Source organism: Porites lutea, chromosome 5, assembly GCF_958299795.1.
Source record: "Porites lutea chromosome 5, jaPorLute2.1, whole genome shotgun sequence".
In the NCBI taxonomy this organism is placed as follows: Eukaryota; Metazoa; Cnidaria; class Anthozoa; order Scleractinia; family Poritidae; genus Porites; species Porites lutea.
In genome coordinates this window covers 15,059,716-15,082,113 of record NC_133205.1, presented here as the reverse complement: position 1 = coordinate 15,082,113, position 22,398 = coordinate 15,059,716, and the positions used below count along the sequence as shown (strand labels likewise).

General features: G+C 36.7%; 2 protein-coding genes across 2 annotated transcripts in view; one reads left to right on the top strand and one right to left on the bottom strand.

Annotated features, from left to right (window-relative positions):
• LOC140936228 (NBAS subunit of NRZ tethering complex-like) overlaps positions 1 to 14,743 on the bottom strand; it is a 54,468-nt gene extending 39,725 nt beyond the window's left edge. Inside the window, exons 1-17 of the mRNA XM_073385658.1 lie at positions 14,660 to 14,743; positions 13,937 to 14,006; positions 13,585 to 13,627; positions 13,181 to 13,264; positions 12,559 to 12,606; positions 10,887 to 10,930; positions 10,240 to 10,315; positions 9,369 to 9,426; positions 8,895 to 8,974; positions 8,069 to 8,125; positions 7,835 to 7,977; positions 7,614 to 7,720; positions 7,184 to 7,249; positions 6,351 to 6,479; positions 5,893 to 5,959; positions 2,471 to 2,517; positions 952 to 1,007 (exon numbers count right to left, since the gene is read on the bottom strand). Of these exons, the coding sequence (XP_073241759.1) occupies positions 952 to 1,007; positions 2,471 to 2,517; positions 5,893 to 5,959; positions 6,351 to 6,479; positions 7,184 to 7,249; positions 7,614 to 7,720; positions 7,835 to 7,977; positions 8,069 to 8,125; positions 8,895 to 8,974; positions 9,369 to 9,426; positions 10,240 to 10,315; positions 10,887 to 10,930; positions 12,559 to 12,606; positions 13,181 to 13,264; positions 13,585 to 13,627; positions 13,937 to 14,006; positions 14,660 to 14,737 (1,253 nt within the window). The 5' untranslated portion in view covers positions 14,738 to 14,743. The remainder of the gene's footprint in view (positions 1 to 951; positions 1,008 to 2,470; positions 2,518 to 5,892; positions 5,960 to 6,350; positions 6,480 to 7,183; positions 7,250 to 7,613; positions 7,721 to 7,834; positions 7,978 to 8,068; positions 8,126 to 8,894; positions 8,975 to 9,368; positions 9,427 to 10,239; positions 10,316 to 10,886; positions 10,931 to 12,558; positions 12,607 to 13,180; positions 13,265 to 13,584; positions 13,628 to 13,936; positions 14,007 to 14,659) is intronic.
• Positions 14,744 to 14,812: 69 nt separating this feature from the next.
• Positions 14,813 to 18,232, top strand: LOC140936227 (uncharacterized). Its single transcript, XM_073385657.1, has 4 exons — positions 14,813 to 15,009; positions 15,261 to 15,626; positions 16,644 to 16,805; positions 17,290 to 18,232. The coding sequence occupies exons 1-4, from the start codon at positions 14,928 to 14,930 to the stop codon at positions 17,418 to 17,420; spliced, it is 741 nt and encodes a 246-aa protein (XP_073241758.1). The 5' UTR covers positions 14,813 to 14,927; the 3' UTR covers positions 17,421 to 18,232.
• The last annotated feature ends 4,166 nt before the right edge of the window (positions 18,233 to 22,398 follow it).

Below are 22,398 nucleotides of genomic sequence, written 5' to 3'. Positions count from 1 at the left end.
AATGTTTTGCCAAGACAATTACTTGAAAACTAATTGTCTTGTTACACCCTCCCTAATGTTGATTCACATATTGCCCATTAATAGAAATAAATGTCAAGAGAAGACCAAGTACACAATTAAAAACAGAAAAATCGAAAAAGTCAGTTGAGAAGGTATGACATGAGAAATCCTTAGTTTCATTCTATAGTTTTTCAAAGAAATTTAAATACTATTGAATCAAATTTAATGTAGTTAATGACTAGGAGCTATGATTCCTAGTGTTTTTGGCGTTCTTTGGTGGCGTGTTGGATGTCTGTAGTGCCATCGCGTGACTGTTAGTGTTTGTAGCATTTACTGTTGTTTTGTGAGCATGCAGGCAAATTCCTGTCCAGTGGTATGTCGCTTCTGTGCATGAGCAGGCCATAGCAGGTGCCTACATTGTGTTTGCGTTGAACTCAAAGCTTTCTTGGCCTGGCGTTCTGTTCTAGTAGAGTAGCGTTTCTCTTGGTTCCCCTCCCTCCCTCCGCTTTCTTGGTTTAGGGTCTCCCCCCCTCCCAGGGTTTTCATATTACTTCCACTGAGCACTGAGTGTGACAGGTGGTATAGAAGATTACACTTAGAACCTTCATTATATTTTGGGATCGTTTATTACATTAATTGAGGTCTCAGGCTGGGCGCTGGGGGGGAAGCTCATGGCTGGGTTGCGGGTTGGCAAATCTGTGGGTGTTCTTCCGCCTTTGGGTGTGATTGCGGTTGCAGCCCCCTGGCCCCTGGGCACCCAACCTCCACTTGCAATGTGGGCATTAACGAGTATTGTAGACCCAGATTTGGTGCTTTATAAATGAAAAACTCTACCTGCCCAGACACATACAGTCACAAAAGGATGTTTCTTATTTATGTGTGAAAAACCAGTCAAAATACTTCTTGAGGATAAAACAACCCTTTAAAGTCGAGTTTGCTTAATTTAATTACCTCTGCTCAGTGGAAGACACAGTTAATGCTCCAGTGCTGTGAGACAAAATCAGTGCCTACATAAAAAGGGAAATGTAAAAACTATTATTCGTTGGTATACACTCAGTCAAGTCTCTCTTAATGGACACTTCTACATCTGCTTCATTTGACTCTCTACAAGCAGTGATTTTGTTACAAATAATTATGGCGAGTCCTGGGACTCATTTTGTGAGAAATTGTGAGTCCCAGTCTAAAACCAATGAGTCCCAGTTAAAAAAACAACCAATCCAAACTTGAAAATGATTGGGCCTTTATGTAACCAGACAGTGTTAATCTAAAGACAGACTCCAAAACTCTTTACTACAGTATACTGAAATTAAAATTTAGTTCTTCTATTTTATAGCACAACAAAGGCTAAAATAAACAACAGCCATAATAACTGCCACAGAAATTATACAATCAGGATATTTCGACAAGTCAAAAACACATGGATCAACCGATTGATCTTTGCATCCTATGGGATGAATGCCATGACTTATTTTGTATCTTAAAGGATTTTTATGCATCAGGGACGCAGGATGAGGAGGTAACAAAAACACTCTACAGGAAAGACATTACTCTGAGATGGACACAATGGTACTAATCTTAAAGGTGTCCATGTCAGAGAGAGTTGACAGTACAGTGCATGTAGGTGAAAGCATAAGTAGTTCACACATGACAGAAAAAATTGTTCAAGTGTACTGATCCAATCCATGCTGTTTAAATTGCTCAAAGAGGCACAGCAATCTTAGCCATCACTAAAAAACATTAACTTGCTTCCTTCTAACATAGCTATGTTATAATCATTTTGTTTTCCCGACTCAAGAGCTCAGTTCACCTCATACTAGCTACAGGGAAGAACAGGAATTAATGGAAAGAAAGACTGAGTTATTATAATTATTTCACATTAATGGAATTACTTTTAATTAAAATCACTTGAAGAGAGGAAATCCAAATTATTTGAGGACTAATTAGTAATATAACACTATGATAAATGAACAGTAACCCCTTCAAGTCACACAACCACAAGGTGGTTGTACTAATGAGGTTTTCAGGTAAGAGATCAACAAGTTTTTTTCACTGACATTTAAGGCCAAAAAATGGCTTTAAAAACAGGACAGTCAAAAGGTTTAGGTATCTCCTTCTTAAAATCTCCTACATCAAAGTTGATCTACATGTACATGTACAGTACAAAGAGAGTCTTTTAAAATGGGAGTTTGTAAAAATCGGAGGTCATATTTTAGTTTTACAGACTTGAATGTTGAATGATTGAACTACTGACTTATGAAATACAATGTTATTTGTCAGGAGGGTAAGACCATTCAATAAAGATCTAGGACCGCGCATATTGTAGTTAATGTCGGTTAGGCTTTGCTTTACTTTTATCACTGAATGTTAAAAAACAAGCCGCTGATAATATTAAATTTGTTTGATTTGAAGAGAAACCTCTTAAAAAAATGTTCAAAGTTTTGAATAACAGACGAGTTAATGTCAACCTTACCTCTTCAGCCCACCAATTCACAGCCATTAAACCATGAAATGACAACTCTGTGGAGGTTTGACAAAATGTTGATTTTAAAAATGTTATTCCATAAACATTCTTACAAGGATGTTTACAAACAATAACAACAGCTACATTATAAAAACAATGAAAACGTTGAAACATGGAGTGACAAGCTCCATTATAGTGTGAATTTTTAGTGTGTGCTGGAATTTCTTTCTCAACATGAATGCCAGCACTTTTTAGTCTCGCTTGCTTTAGCAAAGCGAGAATCTTAAAATACAGTTCAGTTTTTTTTTTTTTCGGTGGGACCTAGTTTGTAGGTCCCGCGTTCCTAGCGAAGACCGTGGAAACTGGGGATAAGAATCGTGACGACTTTCATTGTATGGAAATGAGTCTCGTGATGAGCATGTGGTTTATTTTGGGGGATGACTGGAATAACACGCAATGTTTATCACGTTTAAGTGATTTTCTTCCATGCAAGAAATCAGACTTCATCTTTTGCGTTAAAACAGGTTACGTTTCATGCTTATGACATAGTAAGCCGATAAAATCGTGAGTGCAAAACAGACATAACAAAAAGTAAAACTGTAAACTCTCTCTGATCTTATGGTAATTTGGTTCTGACCTTCACGATCACGTGCGAAAAAGTAAATACAGCTAAACGTGACAGAAAGAATAGTTTTGTAAAGACGTGTTCCGGGTCATGGTAGCGCAGAATCAGGGGATGAAAATCGACACGATGCTCTCAATCTCAGTGAACGCTTCGAAAAACAACGCGCAATTGTCCGAATGTTATGTTTTGAGACAAAAAATTTGGAAAGATTAATGGATTATACGGTGATGTCGCTTACAAGTCCACACACCATTCGTGGTAGACCCAAACTAAAAGATGTCGAGCGTTTTCGGAATGGTTCGTTTTTACGAATTCTGTCGTTTGAAAGCGTTGATAACTTTGAAAGAAGTGAATACATCAGATGTTGAAACAAGGAAGAATGTTCATGAGCAGAACTTCGATGATGAGGTAAAAAACAACAAGTAAATCGTCGTTAATTTACCTCTCGTGTTCAACAGCCTGATTCTTTTCCTTTTTTCATGATGCTGGATACTTAATTGTAACGAACAACTTGATATTTCATACATCATTAATATTATTGTACAAGTGATGATAAATGTCGAGGAAACAAATCTTGGGCCGATTTTGGAATCTTTGAAACTCAAATGAAATTCAATGAAATTGCCTGATTTGACTAACCTGATCTAGAATTCTTATGTATTTGCGAAATACTGTAGGAAAACGGCATAAAAAAGAATTCAAATTCATTTTCGGCGACCGAAATTTACGGCTTCGAGACAGCACTTCCGTTTGCTGTCCACTTGCTGTCCACCGCAACAGATGATGACGGAAATGACGTACTAAGGTAAAAGTGTTCAAGATCAGAGCAATAAAAGAAGATGGTAAACCTACACGACTTTTACCTCATGCCAAAATGCTGCTCGTTCCAATAAAGTTTTTTTCGTCTGCTGGGTAGATTATGCTCTGGAAGGTTCTACATTTTCACTGAGTAAATGTTATTTTACCCGCATGTTTCACACTGAGAGATCATGACACACATATCGATTTACTGTGGCTATTAGCGGGGAAGAGCATTGCGTGACGACATTAAAAACGGCTGTGTAGCAGACTATTTTGAAGCATGATGGCGAAGCTTTTTATTACAGCTGAATGAGGGTTCCAATTTTCTCCAAAGTATCTTCTGGATCTGAATAACTAAGTGATTTTCTTTAGTCCATGAATGTAATGTTTTTGTGCAATGCTGTATCACGTTAAGCCCAACTCATTAGTTTTGTTTGGAAAATCTTAAATTATTACGGGTAGTGATTTACACGTCGTGTGTACTGTTGCAATAAAACGTAATACTGAGTAGAGCGGAGGTACAAGGCAACTATAATATCATCACGACTGAGCCATTCTTCGGTGGTTCCAACAATGTGATCACTTACGTCTTTGGCTGTTCGTTAATTTTGCGACTGGGAAGTGGGAAGCCTTTACACAAGCGAAACCTGCTTAAAGACATCGAAGACTGTTGGCATGTACACAACAAATCTTCAGTCTTGAAAGATCTTCACTTCACTTAAAACTCTGTTGCCTTCGCATAGATCTCTAAGATCTTTAAAACTCCCTCCGCAGCTGATGTTTTGATTCTCGAATTAGCAGCGGTCTGTTGCTTTTGCGTTTCCGGTCTCATTCACTTCCGTCACCGAGAGATGCGGTTCACAACAAACCAAGTCATGTGGTACAAGTATCCTCCCTTATCCTTTTTTTTACTCGCCACTTCGCGCTTCGGTCGCCCTTCTGGCGACGGTCTTCCGTCACCCTTCGGACGACCTGCTGTGCACCAACGAGAATATAGCTTGCGGTTATTGATTTTCAAAATGGCGAACAACAAAGTCGATCTGGATCAGGTAAAAAGCAAAGAAATCCTTTACAGTAGATTCATTAAGATCCCATTGGGCTAATTAATCATGCTAAGCGACAGGTATAAACATTTTTCGAGGTGAGACTTTAAATAATTAATTTATTTATTCACACGCAACTCCTCTGGACCCTGTGCAGTAGATTGAAATCATAATTCAACTTTTTCACTTGCTGTCGGTGACTCTGAGGAATTATGACGAACCCCTGGGGAGGACGACTCTGCATATGAAAGGCAAGGGGATGCTCGTCGGAAATTTTGAATGAAGCCCCTACAAGAGATCGATCCGGGCGTAGCCCAAGCTTTTTTGACCCCTGAGAGACTATGTTACTGAAAACTCAGACAATACACGTATTTTTATATTTTTTCACATGCAACCCTAAACAAGACCTTCACGGCTAAATATAATACCGTTTTGCCCAGAACACCGTAAGTGAGACCAAAATCCGAAATTTACACCCCGGCCTAAGCAAGACGACGAGCATCCCAAGCCCTTTTATATGCGGAGCACCCCCCCCCCCCCCCGAGTGACGAACGCTCGCGCTCTATTCGCCTCCTCACTTCTTATCTTATCTACAAACAAGCGAGACTCAACGCTACTTAGAGCGTTCTTGTTTACTATAATTAATTGTGACGAGAATAACATGCATTTACAGCAAGAATAGAATAATAATTACGTACAAGACTATCATTTTTGCAACAGTCATAAACTTGTCAAAATAAACATTTTTGGTAATGGGCTTGTTCAAATTTCACTCTCTTCAGCCAAAGAATTATCCATTTCAGGTGGCGTGCTCTGGGCAGAGTCCGAGGCGTTCTCTTTGTATAAGCCACACCATATTGTATCACTATATTATAACTCTACGTCAACAGTTATTTGGATATGGGATCTTTTTTTACAATAATATTTTGAAACATAGGTGGAGAGCCAAAAGTGCAACTAACCTTTGTTTGAATCCGGTGGTTTGGTGGAAGCAAATTTAACTTGTTCATCTGGGCTCTTAAATGAGGGCTGCAGTGGAAAATAAAAAAATTGGGAAATGATAACAACATCTTAGTGGCTAAGCTACTGTAAAAAAAGGCAGTTTGAGTGTAAATTGTCTCTGTTTTTTTTTTTACATTTGTACAAAATGAAATCAGGAAAATTTATCAATGTTTTAGGTTTCTTTTATTGAAATAATAACAATTCTAATTGAAGTGATAACATTCAGTATTATGTCATGTTGGCTAATGTAATTTTATCCACTATATCTCAAAAGACAATGCAAGGTTGTTATCAGATCTTGTCAACTATTTTACTCAAGTAATATTCATTCATTCCAACTAAGATCAGCGAAATTAAAGAAAAATGTACAGTAGGCAAAAGCAACTGACATTATAACAGACTCTTATTTTCAACTGACCTGTTCATCAACAGACCACATAGTTTTTTGTCGCAGAGATGGGACATGCCACAAGGACAAGGTTCCTGACATGTGTAAAGCCGCAAGCTTGGTTCCATCCGGGGATAAAGACATCTGTGCAACAGCATCCTAAATAATGAGCAACAACAAACAGAGATTATATATACTGTCAAGTTATTTATTTTAATTGTCACACAAGATGGTATCTCTCAGTGGCACTTGTCATAATAATAATAGTATTTACGTGGCATACACTCTAATGAAGGTCAGTTTTGGGTGTATCTCTACATGTATGAATCTGATGCATGATACACTTGTCCAGATCACTACAACTACTACTGTTGTATTTATAGTATATAAATATTAAAGACTGTCATAACATTTAAAGCATGAAGCTTATGGCCCTCTTACACTGTACTTACGAACAATGCAATCAGCTGGTAACGGGCTTGTAAATAATTTCCCTTTTTAGAAAGGATAGTCATGCATCAAACCAGGTCATTATTTTATTGCGACAAACCAGAACATTTGCACAGGGATCGAGCTATCACATCTGATAAATTGTACAAAATGGAGTCATCAGATGCAATCTGAGAATACCCTTTCAGGTGGGATTGCACCTGACATTGGGTATATCGTTATTTGAGTCTGATGACTGAATTATACTTGCAGCTCAGCAAGGATTTTTCCACATAAAATTTACAAAATGATGCATTACTCATGGTTTTAGGAGCTGATATCCTAAAAAAATGTGTTGTGTAAAGTAATATTCTTGGTGGAAGAAACAGATGATGCTGACTTGAGTCTTAGTAGATAAAAAAGGAATCACTAACCAGTCCTTCAGATGACACATTAACCAAAGGAAGACTTCTAATTCGATTTAATATTCCAGAACCAGTCTGTAAAATAAATACACACCATATACAGGGCTGCCACTAAGATTTCAAAGTTACTAAATTTTTTTAATAAAAAATAGACAATAATTTTACCCCATCTATACTCTTTATACTGAGTAGACCATAAAAACGTTCAACCATGGGCCACAGCAAACCGGCTTCACTTCACAATATTGAAGATATTGACATACATGTAATTTTTATGGTTTATAAGTCAATATTATAAACTATAGAAAATTGTTGTCTGTTTGCTTTTTACAATTAAATAAATATTCTGGCCATAACCTAGTCCAGGAGTGAAAATGAATGCTAATTTAGTGAATGACTTAACTACATGTACAGTGGGATTTTCAAAAAAACAATTTACCCGAAATAACTTAGTGCCTTCATCCTCTATGAGATTGTAATGTGGATAACCAAAAAGAATCCTCCATGCTGTTAATCCATACTGTGATGCTGGGCAAGACGGAATATCTATTTCAAACAAAATTAATTGATTATTTTGTTATAATCCATGAACCCATTTAGAAACTGTTAATATCAGAACGTGACGTACATATAACCTACTAAACAACTAAGTGGCCATACCTGTAGAAGTTCTATTGCTCTGATGAACTACACTTCCTAGAATCAACAGTTTGTGTTGAGGATGGTATACTACTGAGCAAACTCGGTTTGGAAGGATGCTGGAAAATGAAAAACTGTGATTCTCCTGATAACCATGGTTAGGGCTATAAGAACAATGATCAAAATAATATTATATTATCTCTTGAAGTTTACAATTTAAAAATGCAAGCAGTAAAAGTTTCCATATACACAAACCTGACTAAATAATTCTTCAATTCACCACAATAGTTTATCACAACAAGTTCTGCTGACCTAAAAAAAAGAAAAGAAGAAAATAGTGTGACAAAAGAGAAGCAGTCTTAAGCATTTATTACTTAATTTTATTATTCATTCAAAATATTTCTTGGTTTCCAACTCGATTAATTCCCCCAAATAATTCTTCATAACCAGCCAGCATCAACCAGATTTAAAGATGTGTGGTGATATCCATAAAAGTGACATCACATTTTCAGATAATTAACAGAAAAAAAGTAGCAGATTGCAGCACAGTGGCTCAGCTTTTCCTCTGCAAGCAGAGCTGAAGAAAATGGCAGAAAATTCCACTTGTTATAGAAAGACAAGAAGCCAGACTACTACCTAAAGAATATTGCAAGAATGGCAAAAATAGAATTCAGAGACAGATAGCAAATGTTATGAAAAATAATATCTGCTGGAATAGACATCCCTTCGTACCCTGAAACTGCCAAGGAAGGGGCAAATGTTAAGATGACAACTATTAATAATTATTTGATTTCATATTATATGAAAAAATGTGCACCACAATATGCAGATCAGACAGCTTCCTCAATCTGCAAAATTCTTCATATCATACAAAAAGCCAAAACCAATCATATTCATAATTATTACTAACACCAACAAGACTTTCTCATGTTTCAGTTCCACAAATAACTCTATAATCCAATTAGTTAGAAACATTTTTTTGGCAAATTTGGTGGGGGAGGGGGGGAGGTTAGCAAGGAAAACTTTTACTGATCTCAGTTTTTCTATTCAGTACTACATTATTACATAGCAAGCATCTTACCACTGAGAGCTCTGCTTGTGATCGATGAAAACAAGTCCAGATATACAGTCACTTAAATCTGAAGGAAGAGCTCCAATGGTCTGGAAAAAAAAACATTTGTTAAAAAGCAGTTTAGCAAGATTTACAGTTACTAGTAAGAATGTATTGCAGGTCCAAATTACATTTAGCCTTTTAGTTTCACCTTTTACTAATATAACCAGCTTCATCAAATACAGGTATTTATTTTTTCTCAGTGCGTTTGCAAGCGGGTTGAATAATCCAAATCCTACAATCTGATTGGTTCTGGGAGCACGCAGTCTTTCACAGACTTTCCCCTTTCCCTGGGCGAAATCATTTTAAAGGGTTCATTCACAAGTCTGTTTGTTGTTTGTGAATGAGTAAAAGCTGTGATGTATGAATGTATGTATGCACAACTGTGAAGAACAATGACAAAATATTGTTGGTTTTTTTTTGTAGGGGAGTGGGGGGGCTTACCTGAGGAATTGTGAAAAGCAGTTCTCCTGCAAGGTCAAACACCACTATGTCACCAAAACTATGAAAAAAAAATTAATATTAATAACATCATTTTAGTGAGACTTGAGTGTGTTCATGCATGATACAGCCGTAGCAAGAAACTGCTACCATATATCCTCAAGTCTATTGCCTCTGTCCAGAATAATAATAGATAATAATAATAATAATAATAGGTTTTTATGGCACATTTAAAGAATTCATAAAGGGGTTTACAATAGTAAACAAAGTCTAAATGAAACTATATATAGTGATTATTCCTAAAAAGAAAAGTTTTCAACCATTGCTTAAAAGTAGAAACAGATTCAGAGTTTTTGATATGATCAGGTAGACTGTTCCCGATTATCAATGCATAATATGGAAATGAGCGGTGTCCATAAGCCACGGTATTAACAGAAGGAACTTGTAAAAGCGATCTATTGAAGTCAAATAGTGAGGAGCTAAATCGTTTTAAATTTTAAATGTTAAAAGCAATATTTTTTTAGGATGCTTTAGGTTTTTCGATAAAAAGAGAACTAACACATTTTTCAAAAATTAGACCAAGGCATCGATAGACTTGCGCACCAACATGTGCATGCAACCACATTCTTCCAAAAAATACAGTGAGTTTATTTCATAGAGGCACATACTTTTCCAGAAATTGTTTCAATCAATAATTATTAAAATAACTTAAAATGTTTCCTTTCCTTTAAATGCAAATTACATATAATATTGAACAATTAAGCATAATTTTTAAAAAAAGGTCTGGTTCATAGGGTTTTTCTTAAAAGCATACGCACTATGGCATTTGAAAAACAGCAATTAATTCCTAATCAGTATAAACCACTGTACCAACCTATAAGAACAGGCCAACATTGAACAATCCTGACTCCATGCCAATTTCCTCCATTGAGGATGACTGTCTTTGTCAACTGAAACCAAGCAACAACAAAATTATTCTCTCTGATTCTTGGGATGGATGTAATTCCCAGGAAAAATGAAAAACAAAGGTTATGCAAAATTTTGGGGGGCAAACAAGGTGTATTATGGGAGATGTGAAAATGGTGAATAAAATGTCTGTTGTATTTTTTCTGCAAGGGATTTACAGCTGTACATGCAGTAAATTAATTTCCCTATTTTATAGGAGTGTAAACAGCTAGTGAAAAAGTTAATGTAACAACAACAACAAACAAAATATTACTGGTTTTATGAGCAAAACAAAAGCTCTGCACGTGCTTCACACTTTTTGGTACATCTTTGTCACCACTGCAGGTAACTATGTGCAAACTTTCTAAAGCATGAACACACACGAAAAGAAAATTTGTCAACATTTGACAAAACCTGAGCAAGAGCCATTGTCTTCAGGGTTGCTTTAACTCCCTATGATCAGCTGCACTTTAATCAGTTTTGGTTGTTGCAGAGTCTATAGGTAGCTATTAAAAAGTAACAAAAGGACTGAGCTTTGCCGAAGGACAGTCTCCCAGCCCAATAATGGTGACTTACCAGTGCACTTGGCAACCACTGATTCAAACTCATCCACAAAAGACCTAGTGTTTTGACAATAACACAACATGGTGAGGGTGAACAAGTGACTTTGATAAACTACTAGTTTCTCCCACCAAACTACCATAAACTGTTACTTTTAAGCCCCCAGGTTATAGGCCCATCTGCCTGTAAACAAAAAAATACATGGCCATGATTATAAGCCCCCACCGGATATATGCCTCCCTCCTGATGTATGGAAATGAATTTGATCTATAATGGGGTTTTGGTCCAAACAAGAAGAAAAGAACCAAACGCAATGAACAAGTGAGGATGCATAAAGGTGCTAACTTTGCTATTGTCTCTACCACACTTTTGACTGGTTTGAACAACAAACTTTACAAAATCTTCACAAAGCAGCACGTATATTAATCCCCTGTTTTCTAACCAACTTCCTTACAACAAAATCTTGTCTGAATCTAAGTAACTCAGAAATCCTATGTGACGAACATGCAAAATTGTAAACTTTTCATGTCAATTGTCTGCAACTCTTCTGACTGGTCAAAATCACCCATTGAAAATGGAGTTTATATAAATTTTATTTTGTAAACTGCCTTATTCATTTTATAGGTTTATGCATTCTCTGTGTGAAAATGAAAACATTCCCATGTGAGCAAAGCATATTGCGCCATAACAAAAGAATAATAATATTTATTGCTTCCCGTCTTACCTGTATCATTACTTGATTAAAAACCAGTAAATGCAAAACTTATTTTGATCGGCAATGCTAAACCTTGTTTTGAAGCACTTTTTCTATTCCAGATATAAGCCCCCTCAGATATTATGACCCATGCCATTTTTCCGCTTTCCTAAAACCCTTTAGCTGAACTTTAATAGGACCTTTGACATCTACAGCACTTACCAAAAGACAAAACTGGCTGGAAGTACCAATTATTTTGAAAACAAAATAGGCTATTCTTCCATTCTTCATTAAAAATCCATCACTGCTGTGCTTACTATTCATAAACTGACTGACCTAGCTGAACTGTCCTGATTCTGATGGTGGAATTCTCTTTACCACTCACTCATCTCATTGGCCAGTTACTGTATGACTAATGGTAAGCGCCCAGCTTAGTCACTCAGGGCCTTGTTCCACACAGGAAACATTGATGATTAATGTACGTTTTGAAGCAAATGGCATTGATTGACTTCAAAATCATGATAAAAATTAATAATTTTCATTATTGTAGTAATAATTTTATTTATTAGCACTAATCCATGATTGTGCCTAGCAATTACCTATGGTTAAAAATGCATAAAATATAATATTCATGGTAATCTATTTACAATAACCATGACAGAAAATATTAATTTTTTTTTTTTTGACAAAAGATTCACACTAAATGAACAAGGTATGTAGTAGAAGTAAAGAAAAAGTTTACCTGTAGCTTAAAAAGGAAGATTTTTAAAATTATGTCTTTAAAACTATCATAAGTTCGTATTAGAAATAAGCCAATTTATAGATGTCTTCCAATAACATGAAAGTGTCAATTTATAAGATACCCCTCACTGTTCAAATTTACAATACATATTTATGTGAGTGCAGGATGTTGCATGTATGTACTTAACCTTATCAGTTTTCTAAAAATGACCTGCACTGTGATCCAAACAGTCACAACAGTAACAGCATTACCTTATTTCAATAAAACTGTCTTGAAGTATGGCCAAAAGCTTTCCATCACTAAAGACAAAAAAAATTAAAGGGCATCAACACTATGAAAGGTTTACTTTAAAAATGGAAAAGCTGAACACACACCTTATATAATACTGCATTTATGTGATCAAGCACCCAACCTCAAAAATGCGCCCACTTCCAATAACCAACCACCCTGTAATTATTAGCTCGAAAAACATTAATAGGCACCAATGCCACCTCCCCCCCCCCCCCCCCCCACCCTCCCCACAAAAAAGATTGTATTGACAATGAGATTAATTTGAAAACAATAACTGAGAACAATTTCTCTTGGTATTTTAAAGAAACTTTCATTTCTTGTTTTGTTACAAAGAAAATAAACTTATTTACTTGCTAAAAATGGTTACAATTTATTAAGTGCCCACTTCCAAGGTACAAACATTCAATAAGCTGGGTGCTTAATTATCATAAACTGAATGTAATGAATTCTCTCCCAGAATATAGATGTATCTGGGCCTCTCATAGGAAGGGACCCCCTGTGTGTTGAATCTTGTAACCGACCACCTCCTAATATTTTGGATGGTCACTTTATGGGAGGTTCAAGAAAGATATAAACATGTACCTGGATAAAGCAAACTGCCAACTGAGAGAACTGCTAATAATTCCGTAGAGTTGGGCAGGAAGACCGAGAATCTGATTGCTGCCACTGAAATAATAATAGATCAAGTTAAAATACACTGTTTCGTGATGAATGTAAGCCCTAGGATTTCAATTCCCATGGACAACAATTTTTCCGTTCTGTGCCCAGAGATTATGGGAAACCATCACTAACAATTTTTTGGTTCCATGAAAATTCATGGGAACCCTGTTTTTTTTACGGGGAGGTGTGATCCAAGGAGCCGGCAGAGGAAACGAGACCAGAGGAGCAAGTCTCAACGGGGGGGGGGACTAGGTTGCCTGAGACTGCATGGGCCTGATTTTGACTTTGTATTACCCTGAGAGTGGGTAAGAAAATTACTTTCTCACCTTATAGCATACTGAGCCCCTCTCAACAACCACCAGAAAGAATCTGGAAATACATGTGGAAGGAATAATAATTTATTATCATATTATGTTTTGGAGGTGATGGTGCAACATTGATTTTCTGCCAACAAAATCAACAGAAAAGCAAGAGAAAAGAAGGCTACAGTTGTATGAGAATGAATAAATGATCAACAAGGAAAATGTTTTGATCTTAAAACAAATTTGCTTACAACAAATTCTTGAAGGAAAGGTAGAGAGGTCAGTCTTTGTATCTGCATATCAGGGATTGGAAGGGTAAGAAGAATCAGATAACCAAATTATGTCTAAACAGTAAACAAGAATAATATTAAAATACTTTGAGCAACTGTCAGGAACTTCTTTGGTAAAGATCCTCTCAACTGGCCAATGTCAAATCCTGTCTTGTTCTGTAATGAAAAATAATGACAGAGGCAATCAATTCATTCTGATCAATAATACACTGTACATGTAGAATTAATGCACACAAACAGGCATAAATCACCCTTTTTCAGGGAAATGTATTTAGGCTGCTTTTTGCAATGGTAAACCCTAACTTAAAGGGGCTAGGTCATGTGGTTACATTATTCTGTGCCAAAGTTATTACTTAGTACCTTAATCCAAACACATAATGTTCTAGTAGAGTTATGAAGAGGATATCAGGTAATACTAACCTTAATCATAAGTACTATAACAAAATTCTCAAATCTGATTGGCTATCAACTGTCCTGATTTCAGCACTAATTAAAAATGATTCATGCATGAATCATGTTTATTAAAATTAATGAAGCACAGCCATTAACGCAGGCATATCACCGACGTTAACTTTTCTATTTACTGGATAATAAAGTATTTTACGTTTATGGGACATCGTTTTTAGGTAAAATCTGACAAACTCGTTGCACACATGCAAAAGAGCAACGACCGAAACACTGCCCAAGATGACCTAAACGGTGCCACGTTTGCATACAGTTGTAAAGAACCAGAAAAGAAGGCAAAGTATAATGGAATTTTTTGGGATTATATTTTCACGTCCTTCAGGTTTATGATTTAAAATACTAACCAAAAGTTCGCCCTCGAGGTTCCACTCTGAACGGATAAAAACATCATACAAGATTTGGTCATCCATCGCGGCAGCCATTATGGAATCCTCAAAGATCCGCGAGGGACTAAGAGCTAGTCTCTCATTGGTTTGTTATGATCACGTGGAATGCCTTAACCCACAAAAACCGCCATCTTTGAAAATCAACAACATTTTCTTGCAAGTTTCGGTGACAATTTAGTAGAAGTTACTATCAAATTCCTTCTATTATAGAGCCTCAAAGGAAATCATGGCGACAGAAACAGCGTTCAGACCTCATATTGATCAAGAGAATGCCCAAGCGGTGAATATAAAAGGAGGAAATGTTTCTGGTAAGCGTTTACTTTCAGACAAACATCTCGATTTAATCTTCCAGCCTTTTATCTGTAGTGGCGAAGTTAGTCACTGCTGCGCTGAGAGGGACAAAATTGTCGGCTGCCGATTCATTTTTACTGGGATGAATTAAGTGTGATGTATCATTTTCACTCCATTTGATATTTTTCTGCCCAAGAAACAAGGAAAAAAGCAAAACTTTTCGTCGTAGTAGCTCTATAGCTTTTAACTTTTTGTACATTGTATTTAGGGAGAAGTTTTGGTATTGCAAAGTCTTTTCAATCAAACCACACTCCCTTGGCTACTCCACGACGTGCATTAGGAGATGTCCAGAATACTCTACAAGCGGGAACAATAAAGGCCAGGAAAGGACTTGCATTAAGACCTAACAAACCATGTGGGAAAACACCTGGTGCAACAAAGGTCCTCCAAGGCCGCACAGGAACCCCAGCAACCAAAGGCCTACCTTTGTTGCAACAAATAAGTTCTGCGGGTCTAAAACAAAGCACTAAACAGAAACATACCTCTCATGCAAGAACTAAAGAAAAACAGAAAGTGAAGGCACAACAACAAGAACTTTGTGAAAAGGAAGTGATGTATCCATTTACAGAACAAGGTGGGTGATTGGACACATGGCTTAAAATAACAGCCAGTCAACGGACAATGTCCAGCCAAGGTGACTATTTGTCCGGACAAACTTTCAGTTGGCTGGTCATTTTGAGCTATTTCAGTGATTCTGTTAACTCTGCGTCCTGCGTCCCTGACGCATAAAAATCCCCAAAGATGCAAAATAATTCATGGCGTGCATCCCGTAGGATGCAAAGATCAATCAATCGATTTGAATGTGCATTTTTGTACAAATATTCTGTTCGTGTAATTTCCATGGCAGTTATTATGGCTGTTGTTTAACGATGCATATTTCATTTAGCCTTTGTTGTGCTTTAAAATAGAAGGACTATATTTTAATTTCATTTTACTGTAAATTTCAGTTTTGAATTTGTTGTTTTTTTAAAACTCGGACTGGATGGCTCTGGACTGGGACAGTCGACTCATGATTTTTCACAAGATGAGTCCCAGGACTCACCACAACTATTTGTAACAAAATCACTGTATTTGCTCACATTATACATCCATAATTCCAGCTACCAACAGCAACCTGTCAAGGCAGACAATTTACCCATAGTCCATGATGACAAGGCAATAATCATGCCAACTGAGGCTGTCAGTTATAATATTACAGTGGAACTTCGATATAACAAATGACTAAGGGACTGGCAAAAAATGTTCACTATAACAAGGTTTTATTATATCAAGGTTGTTTCCGATATATTTTACCATTATTGGGGTAAAGAAAATAGTTTGTTTTACTGGGGACTTTGTTATATAGAGGTTTCCATTCGTTATATCAAGGTTCTACTGTACTTTGGAAGCAATGATGATATTATTTGAAAGGGCTCACCAGCAGAATGGTTTACACTTCCTGACAATAGCAATAATTTGGAGTTCTTAGTACTATGTAACAGTTATTAAACTATTCAATGTTGGACGACATTCTTGCTATCAAATATACAAATTGCCCAATAGCAGGCATTTCTTTTGTTTTTATTCTGATCTATGCATTTATTTTCTTTAGAGGATGTATTTCCAAGATCAAAATATGTTTCAGCAATATTAAAAAATGTTGGGGCTCTGTATCATGGTTGTATGTTTCAACCTCATTCTGCCCTTGATTCTGAGCCTAAAGAGATTACAAAAACTAATATTCACTTTGAAAATGAAAGAAGACCAGCAAAAGGTAAGGACAGATAAAATAGTTGCACTAGAATTTTACTAAGAATTTAACATTTTTTGTAGAGTTGTGATAAGAACTCTATTAAAATGGCCTGATTGGGTGTGATGTAAACAATGTTTCAAACAATTATTGAAGCTGTCACAAGTTATAAGCTACGTTTATCAAATTCAATATACAAATACAGTTTATTAATCTGTTGGTTTTAACAAAATAAGCCAAAGAATACAAAAGAGTTGGCAATCTCATTGCGTTCTAATTTTCACCTATCATTATGATGGTGCTTAAAAGGCAGTAACAAATCCTGGATCAGACTGCATTGAATCCACCCCTGTTGCTCACTAGATGAAAAAAGGTTAGTGATAGGGTTACAGGTGTTGATCCAATCCTGTCCAATCCAGGTTTGTCAACAGCTCTGCTTAAATGCTAAATCTGCACCTCACTGACTGTAAATTTTGGCTTATTATATTTTGTTATTGTTGTTTTCCAGATTCCTACTTAGATTCACTTCCATTTGAAGGAGAACTGGATTCATTGACACAAGGCCTAACTACTCTCAGCCTTCCAGATATTGAACTGCCACCTGTGGACATTGATTCTTTGGGACTTGGCATATTTTAGAAATGAGCATATCAGAATTAGATGTTATTATTATCATTAGTATTACTTTTGTGTACATTGCTGTAAATAGATGTTTATTTTCCATGTTGAACAGGTATATTGCAATTATGTTTTTCCAAACTTGTTTCTAGAAGTGACTCTAACATTTTGGTTGTTTATTCTTCAAGTAGTGTGAGTTGTTATTTTATTAGTTGAGTTACATAAGTTTATTTTAAAGTGCAAAATCACAAGGCTATGTGTAATGTCTTGAAAGGAAACTTGAAGCCTGTTCCAAGAGTCTACATGTGTACAAACCACTGCTAGCAATCATGTCCCCAGAGCTATACTCCTTGTGGAATACACCAGGATCGTTGCAGAATATTGTTGGGTTGAACTAAAGTATCAAACACATGCATTGTTACAGTTTGAAGTGTAAAATTTGGCCCTTTTTTGTTTTTATGATTGATTTGTATCTACTTGCTGCTAACTGTCAACTGTTTAACACCACTATGGAGCAGACTGCGTGGCAGGCATTGGTCCCAAGGCAAGAGCACCCAACGACTGTTTTCTGTAAAATATCTGTTCGGAGAAGCAAATTTTGGCTAGAATTTTCTATTACTCGAGGATGGCTAAAAATTTCTAGACGACCACTACATTCATGTACAATTTTCGTAGCTCAACTAACAAATTTCCTAATTTTCACATTTCACTCCCCAGGTTAGGTTATTTTTCCTAGAAAAAAAGAAACCTAAAATTTTCTGATTCAAAACTGACTGTGATGGAAAGAGGCATCAGAAAAATTCTCTCCTTCATAATACGTTAAATTACAACTAATAATTATTTTCGTGAATACTCAAGACAAACAAATTCCCATAGGATGCCGGAAGAGATACAAATTTTATAGAACTGCTTAGAATGCATTTCTAGACATCTAAAAGTACTCTGCATAGCCTAAAAAGTGTTTACAATGTATTTACATGCAGGAGGAAATCGTCGTTGGGTGCCCCTGACAAGGTGATGTAGGGCACATACTCTCCACTTTGGTGACCAAATTGTCCCTTTCCTTTTCCCTCTTTAATATATGCCTGCCACTCAGGCTATGAGAGTTGCTGCATGATGACCTAAATAATGGCTAAGTAGATCCTATTATATTGAATAACAAGAAACAGGAAATACGAATATAAAATTGACGTTTTTATTTATATTTACAAAATGCAAATTCAAAATGCTGCACAAATTTATTCTTTATGATATCCCTAACCTATTCAGTAAATTGTATGTTTTTTAGTAAATTTTTTTGTTGTTAATAAAATGATATGAATTTTGTTTCTGCTTTTTTTCGTGTCCTTTTTTTTTCTTTTTTGTTGTCATTTGCTGTTATTTTTTTTCACACAATTTGCATCAAAATGCAAATGTATTGCTTATTATACTCCTGAAAATTTACACAAAAAAGAGGTTTTTTGGCAGAATGGTCCATTTTAGTTGTTTCATCTAACTTTGACTCATGAAATTGCTTTTGTGTATCCGAAAAGCCACGATAGTTATACGGTTTGTTAGAACAAACAATGTTGAATTTTTGGCCGAGGCTCAGTTCATGCTTACTGTATCCCATAATGGTAATCCAGTCGTATATAATGTTTAGAGATAAAATACCTGTACAGAAAAAATTGAATAATTTATTAAATCAACATGTTAACGTGAAAGTTAGATAGCAGAGAGCGGGAGAAAAATTCACGAAGAAAAAAAACCGAGGGGAGACCCCCCCCCCCCCCCCCCCCGTTTTCCCGGTGTACAACTTAACTCGCTTCACACTTGCCGCCGCGCTCTACTATCTGAACTCCTGGAACAGGCTAGAAAGTTACGAGCAGGTTGGCAACATTCGCCATAAGTATCGTAGTCAATATATGCTTGGGGTACTTGGGTTAATTTTTGATGGCTTTGTGCCGCTGGCCTATCAGAGCCCCTACCCCATTATAGTCTATTTTGTGGCCAGTTACAGACCCCATCTCAGTCACTTTTGGGCAAATATGTAATTTTCGCGATCCCAACTTAGTTACTTTCTATTTTTATTAATTGACCCATTTTTTGATATGAGGAAAACTCAAACATTCTGGTACGTTTGCTAACCGTAAATATGAAGAACTGTCTTACCCTAAAAAACCCGAAAATTTGAAACCCCATTGTAGTAAATCTGTTGAAAATGTGACCCCTTTATAGTCAATCCAATCGTGAAAATGCGACCCCATCCAGCGGTACATCCCCATTAAACCCATTTATAAGGAAGTACCCTCCCCCCTGGGGGTTAAAAAGTACTTGATTTCCTTAGTTCTTGAACATTCCTTGAAATTCACAACTTTGACTACGCCAGACATTTTTTATATATAATTAGATCATTTTGCCGAGGAGAGTTTAGCTCATCCTCGGTGAGAAAAAACATTTTTGGGCATGAACGCCAATTTATTAAATAATTGTTGTAATTTGTCCTTGAAAAATCCTTGAAAAATTCTTGAAATTTGTTTGTCTGAAGTTGTGCAGACCATGGTTACAGATTGCAGTACTGTTTGCTGTACAAAAACTTGCACGATTCCGCATTTCCCGTGTAAACCAAAGGCGCATCCGTGCAAGTTTACCGCTTGTCCGGACCCGCATAAACCACAGGTAACCCAAGCTCGAAATATGAGCATCGGCGAGCATCAGCATTGTCTTGTTGCGTACCATTCTAGTTATAAGGATTGATGAGGAAAAAACCTATCGTTTCTGTAACCTAGGAAAATGAAAGGATTTCAATAAACTTGTTGTTGTTGTTGTTGTAAAATGTGTGTTACATTTCCCCTGTGCGGTCAATGGGCCGATTTATACTGTAAACGCTTTTCTCTCTCCATATATACGTGTATAGAGGGAGAAAACCGTTTAAAACGCCATAAATCGGCCCATGGACCACATAGGAGAGATTTAACACACATTTTATGTAAGGTAACTGAGCTGTTTTTTATTGAAATCCTTTCATTTTCGTAGGTTACAGAAACGATAGGTTTTTTTCCCCAAACAAATCTTTATATTTAGAATGTTACGCAACAATCCCGATGCTCGCCGATGCTCATATTTCGACCTTAAACAGGGTCTAATTTTCACAGAATGATTACTGAAAATAATCCCGCAGGTGTCACAAAAGCCAGGAATGTGCTACTGACACGATCATGGCACGCAAATATCACGTGCAGAAGGTTTTAGGACCTTCAGGGACCCTGTTTAACAGGTTTAAGACGAACTGGAAAGTCCGTTCATACCCCGGGGGGGTACTCTCATACATTACCTATACGGGTATGTGCCGCCCAACGGGGTCGTGATTTTTGAAGCTCCTGATTTAGAACGGGGTATCCATTTCAGAGGCGTTTTCTAGAACGGGGTATAAAAAATTGTGGATCACGGCTTTATCTTCTGCTTAAAATTATTAGTGATTATGAAGAAGCATTTATTTGATATATAAGTCGAACAAATAAAGAAATATCTTTTTAAAAAAAAACTGGGGTATTTCAATTTACAAACTTTCTAGAACGGAGTATAAAAAATCGGCCCATTTCTAGAACGGGGTATAAGTTTTAGGGCGAATACTAGAACGGGTTATAAAAAATTGGCCCATTTCTAGAACGGGGTATCAATTTTAGGGAAAATTTTTTTTAGAATGGGGTGCCAATTTGGAGTCCCGGGCGGCACATACCCACCCAAAAAATACCCAAGTGCCCCCCCCCCCCCGGTTCATACAGACCTGAAGTGTGACGTCATGAAAATTAAATTTGTGAAATTATGGGATTTTTTGGGGTATTATGAAAGAACGCCATCCTGACAAAAGGCCTATTTGCCAAGAATTAACATTCCAGGGCAAATTGTCTTTGAGCAGGGGCCCATGACTAGTCATATGCTCTGATGACTCCATACAAATCCTTCTAAATTTGACTCAGTTCACAACCGTGTAATATTTCGACATACGTGTTAAGAGCATTCTTGGGCTTCGCAATATGGCTGATACACAAAAGCAAAAGTACTTTTGTTCATTTATTTTCTCATATTGTGAATTCAGGTTCTTTGATTGCATCATACATATTTTTGCGTAATTATTCGATGCTTTAGCGAAAATATCCTTATTTCTAACCCCCAGTAACCTCCCACGCAGGCGTTTTCCAGTAGCTTTTTATCGACGTTTGTTTGGTGTTTTCTTTTCGCAATCAAGAAACTGGATCCATGAAAATTCAAATCATAGTTAATAGATTGGAATGGTTATAAAGCCCGACAGAGTCCTTTGTTAAATGTTTTTGTGGACCTGAGGGTGCACAACGTTCAATAGCATTCCTAGATTTTTAATCTTATTGACCAATAAATACATGCCATTAGTTTATTCCGTTACAATTTGCCAACAGAAAACAAAGGATTGAGCACCGATAGGAAGTTTCCAACAAAGCACTGCAGCACTCTTGTTTTTATATTTGATGTTTGTTGTCTTTCATAACCAGTCTCCTCTGATAACTATGTTCAAATGTAGTTACACAAACACACAATACACACAACTGACACAATAGACGAGACTTTCCGTTCCTTAGTGGGTTGCTATCTTACCCGGGGGGATACTCAACAAAGTTTTATACGGCGATACTCGGCCCCGAGGTCCAACCCTTGGCCCCTTAACATTTGACTCAAAAGGTACCCCTTTCGTATGACTTTTATATACAAAAAGTATTATCGTGTTAATTGCAGTAAATGCACTGACTTTAAAATACGAATAAATCACAAAACCAGAACGTTTTCTCGACTTTCAATTTTCACAGGCAGGCAATGCACCTGTCAGCACCTTTGGGACTATTTACAGACTGAAATGACAGATTCCCTACCCTTTCACAAACTTTGCCTTGTGAAATCCCTACCCTTTCACAAACCTGAAGTCTTGCAGAAGGTACCCCTTCCGTGCGAACTGCCTTTCCGTACTGGCCATTACAGGCATAGGAGA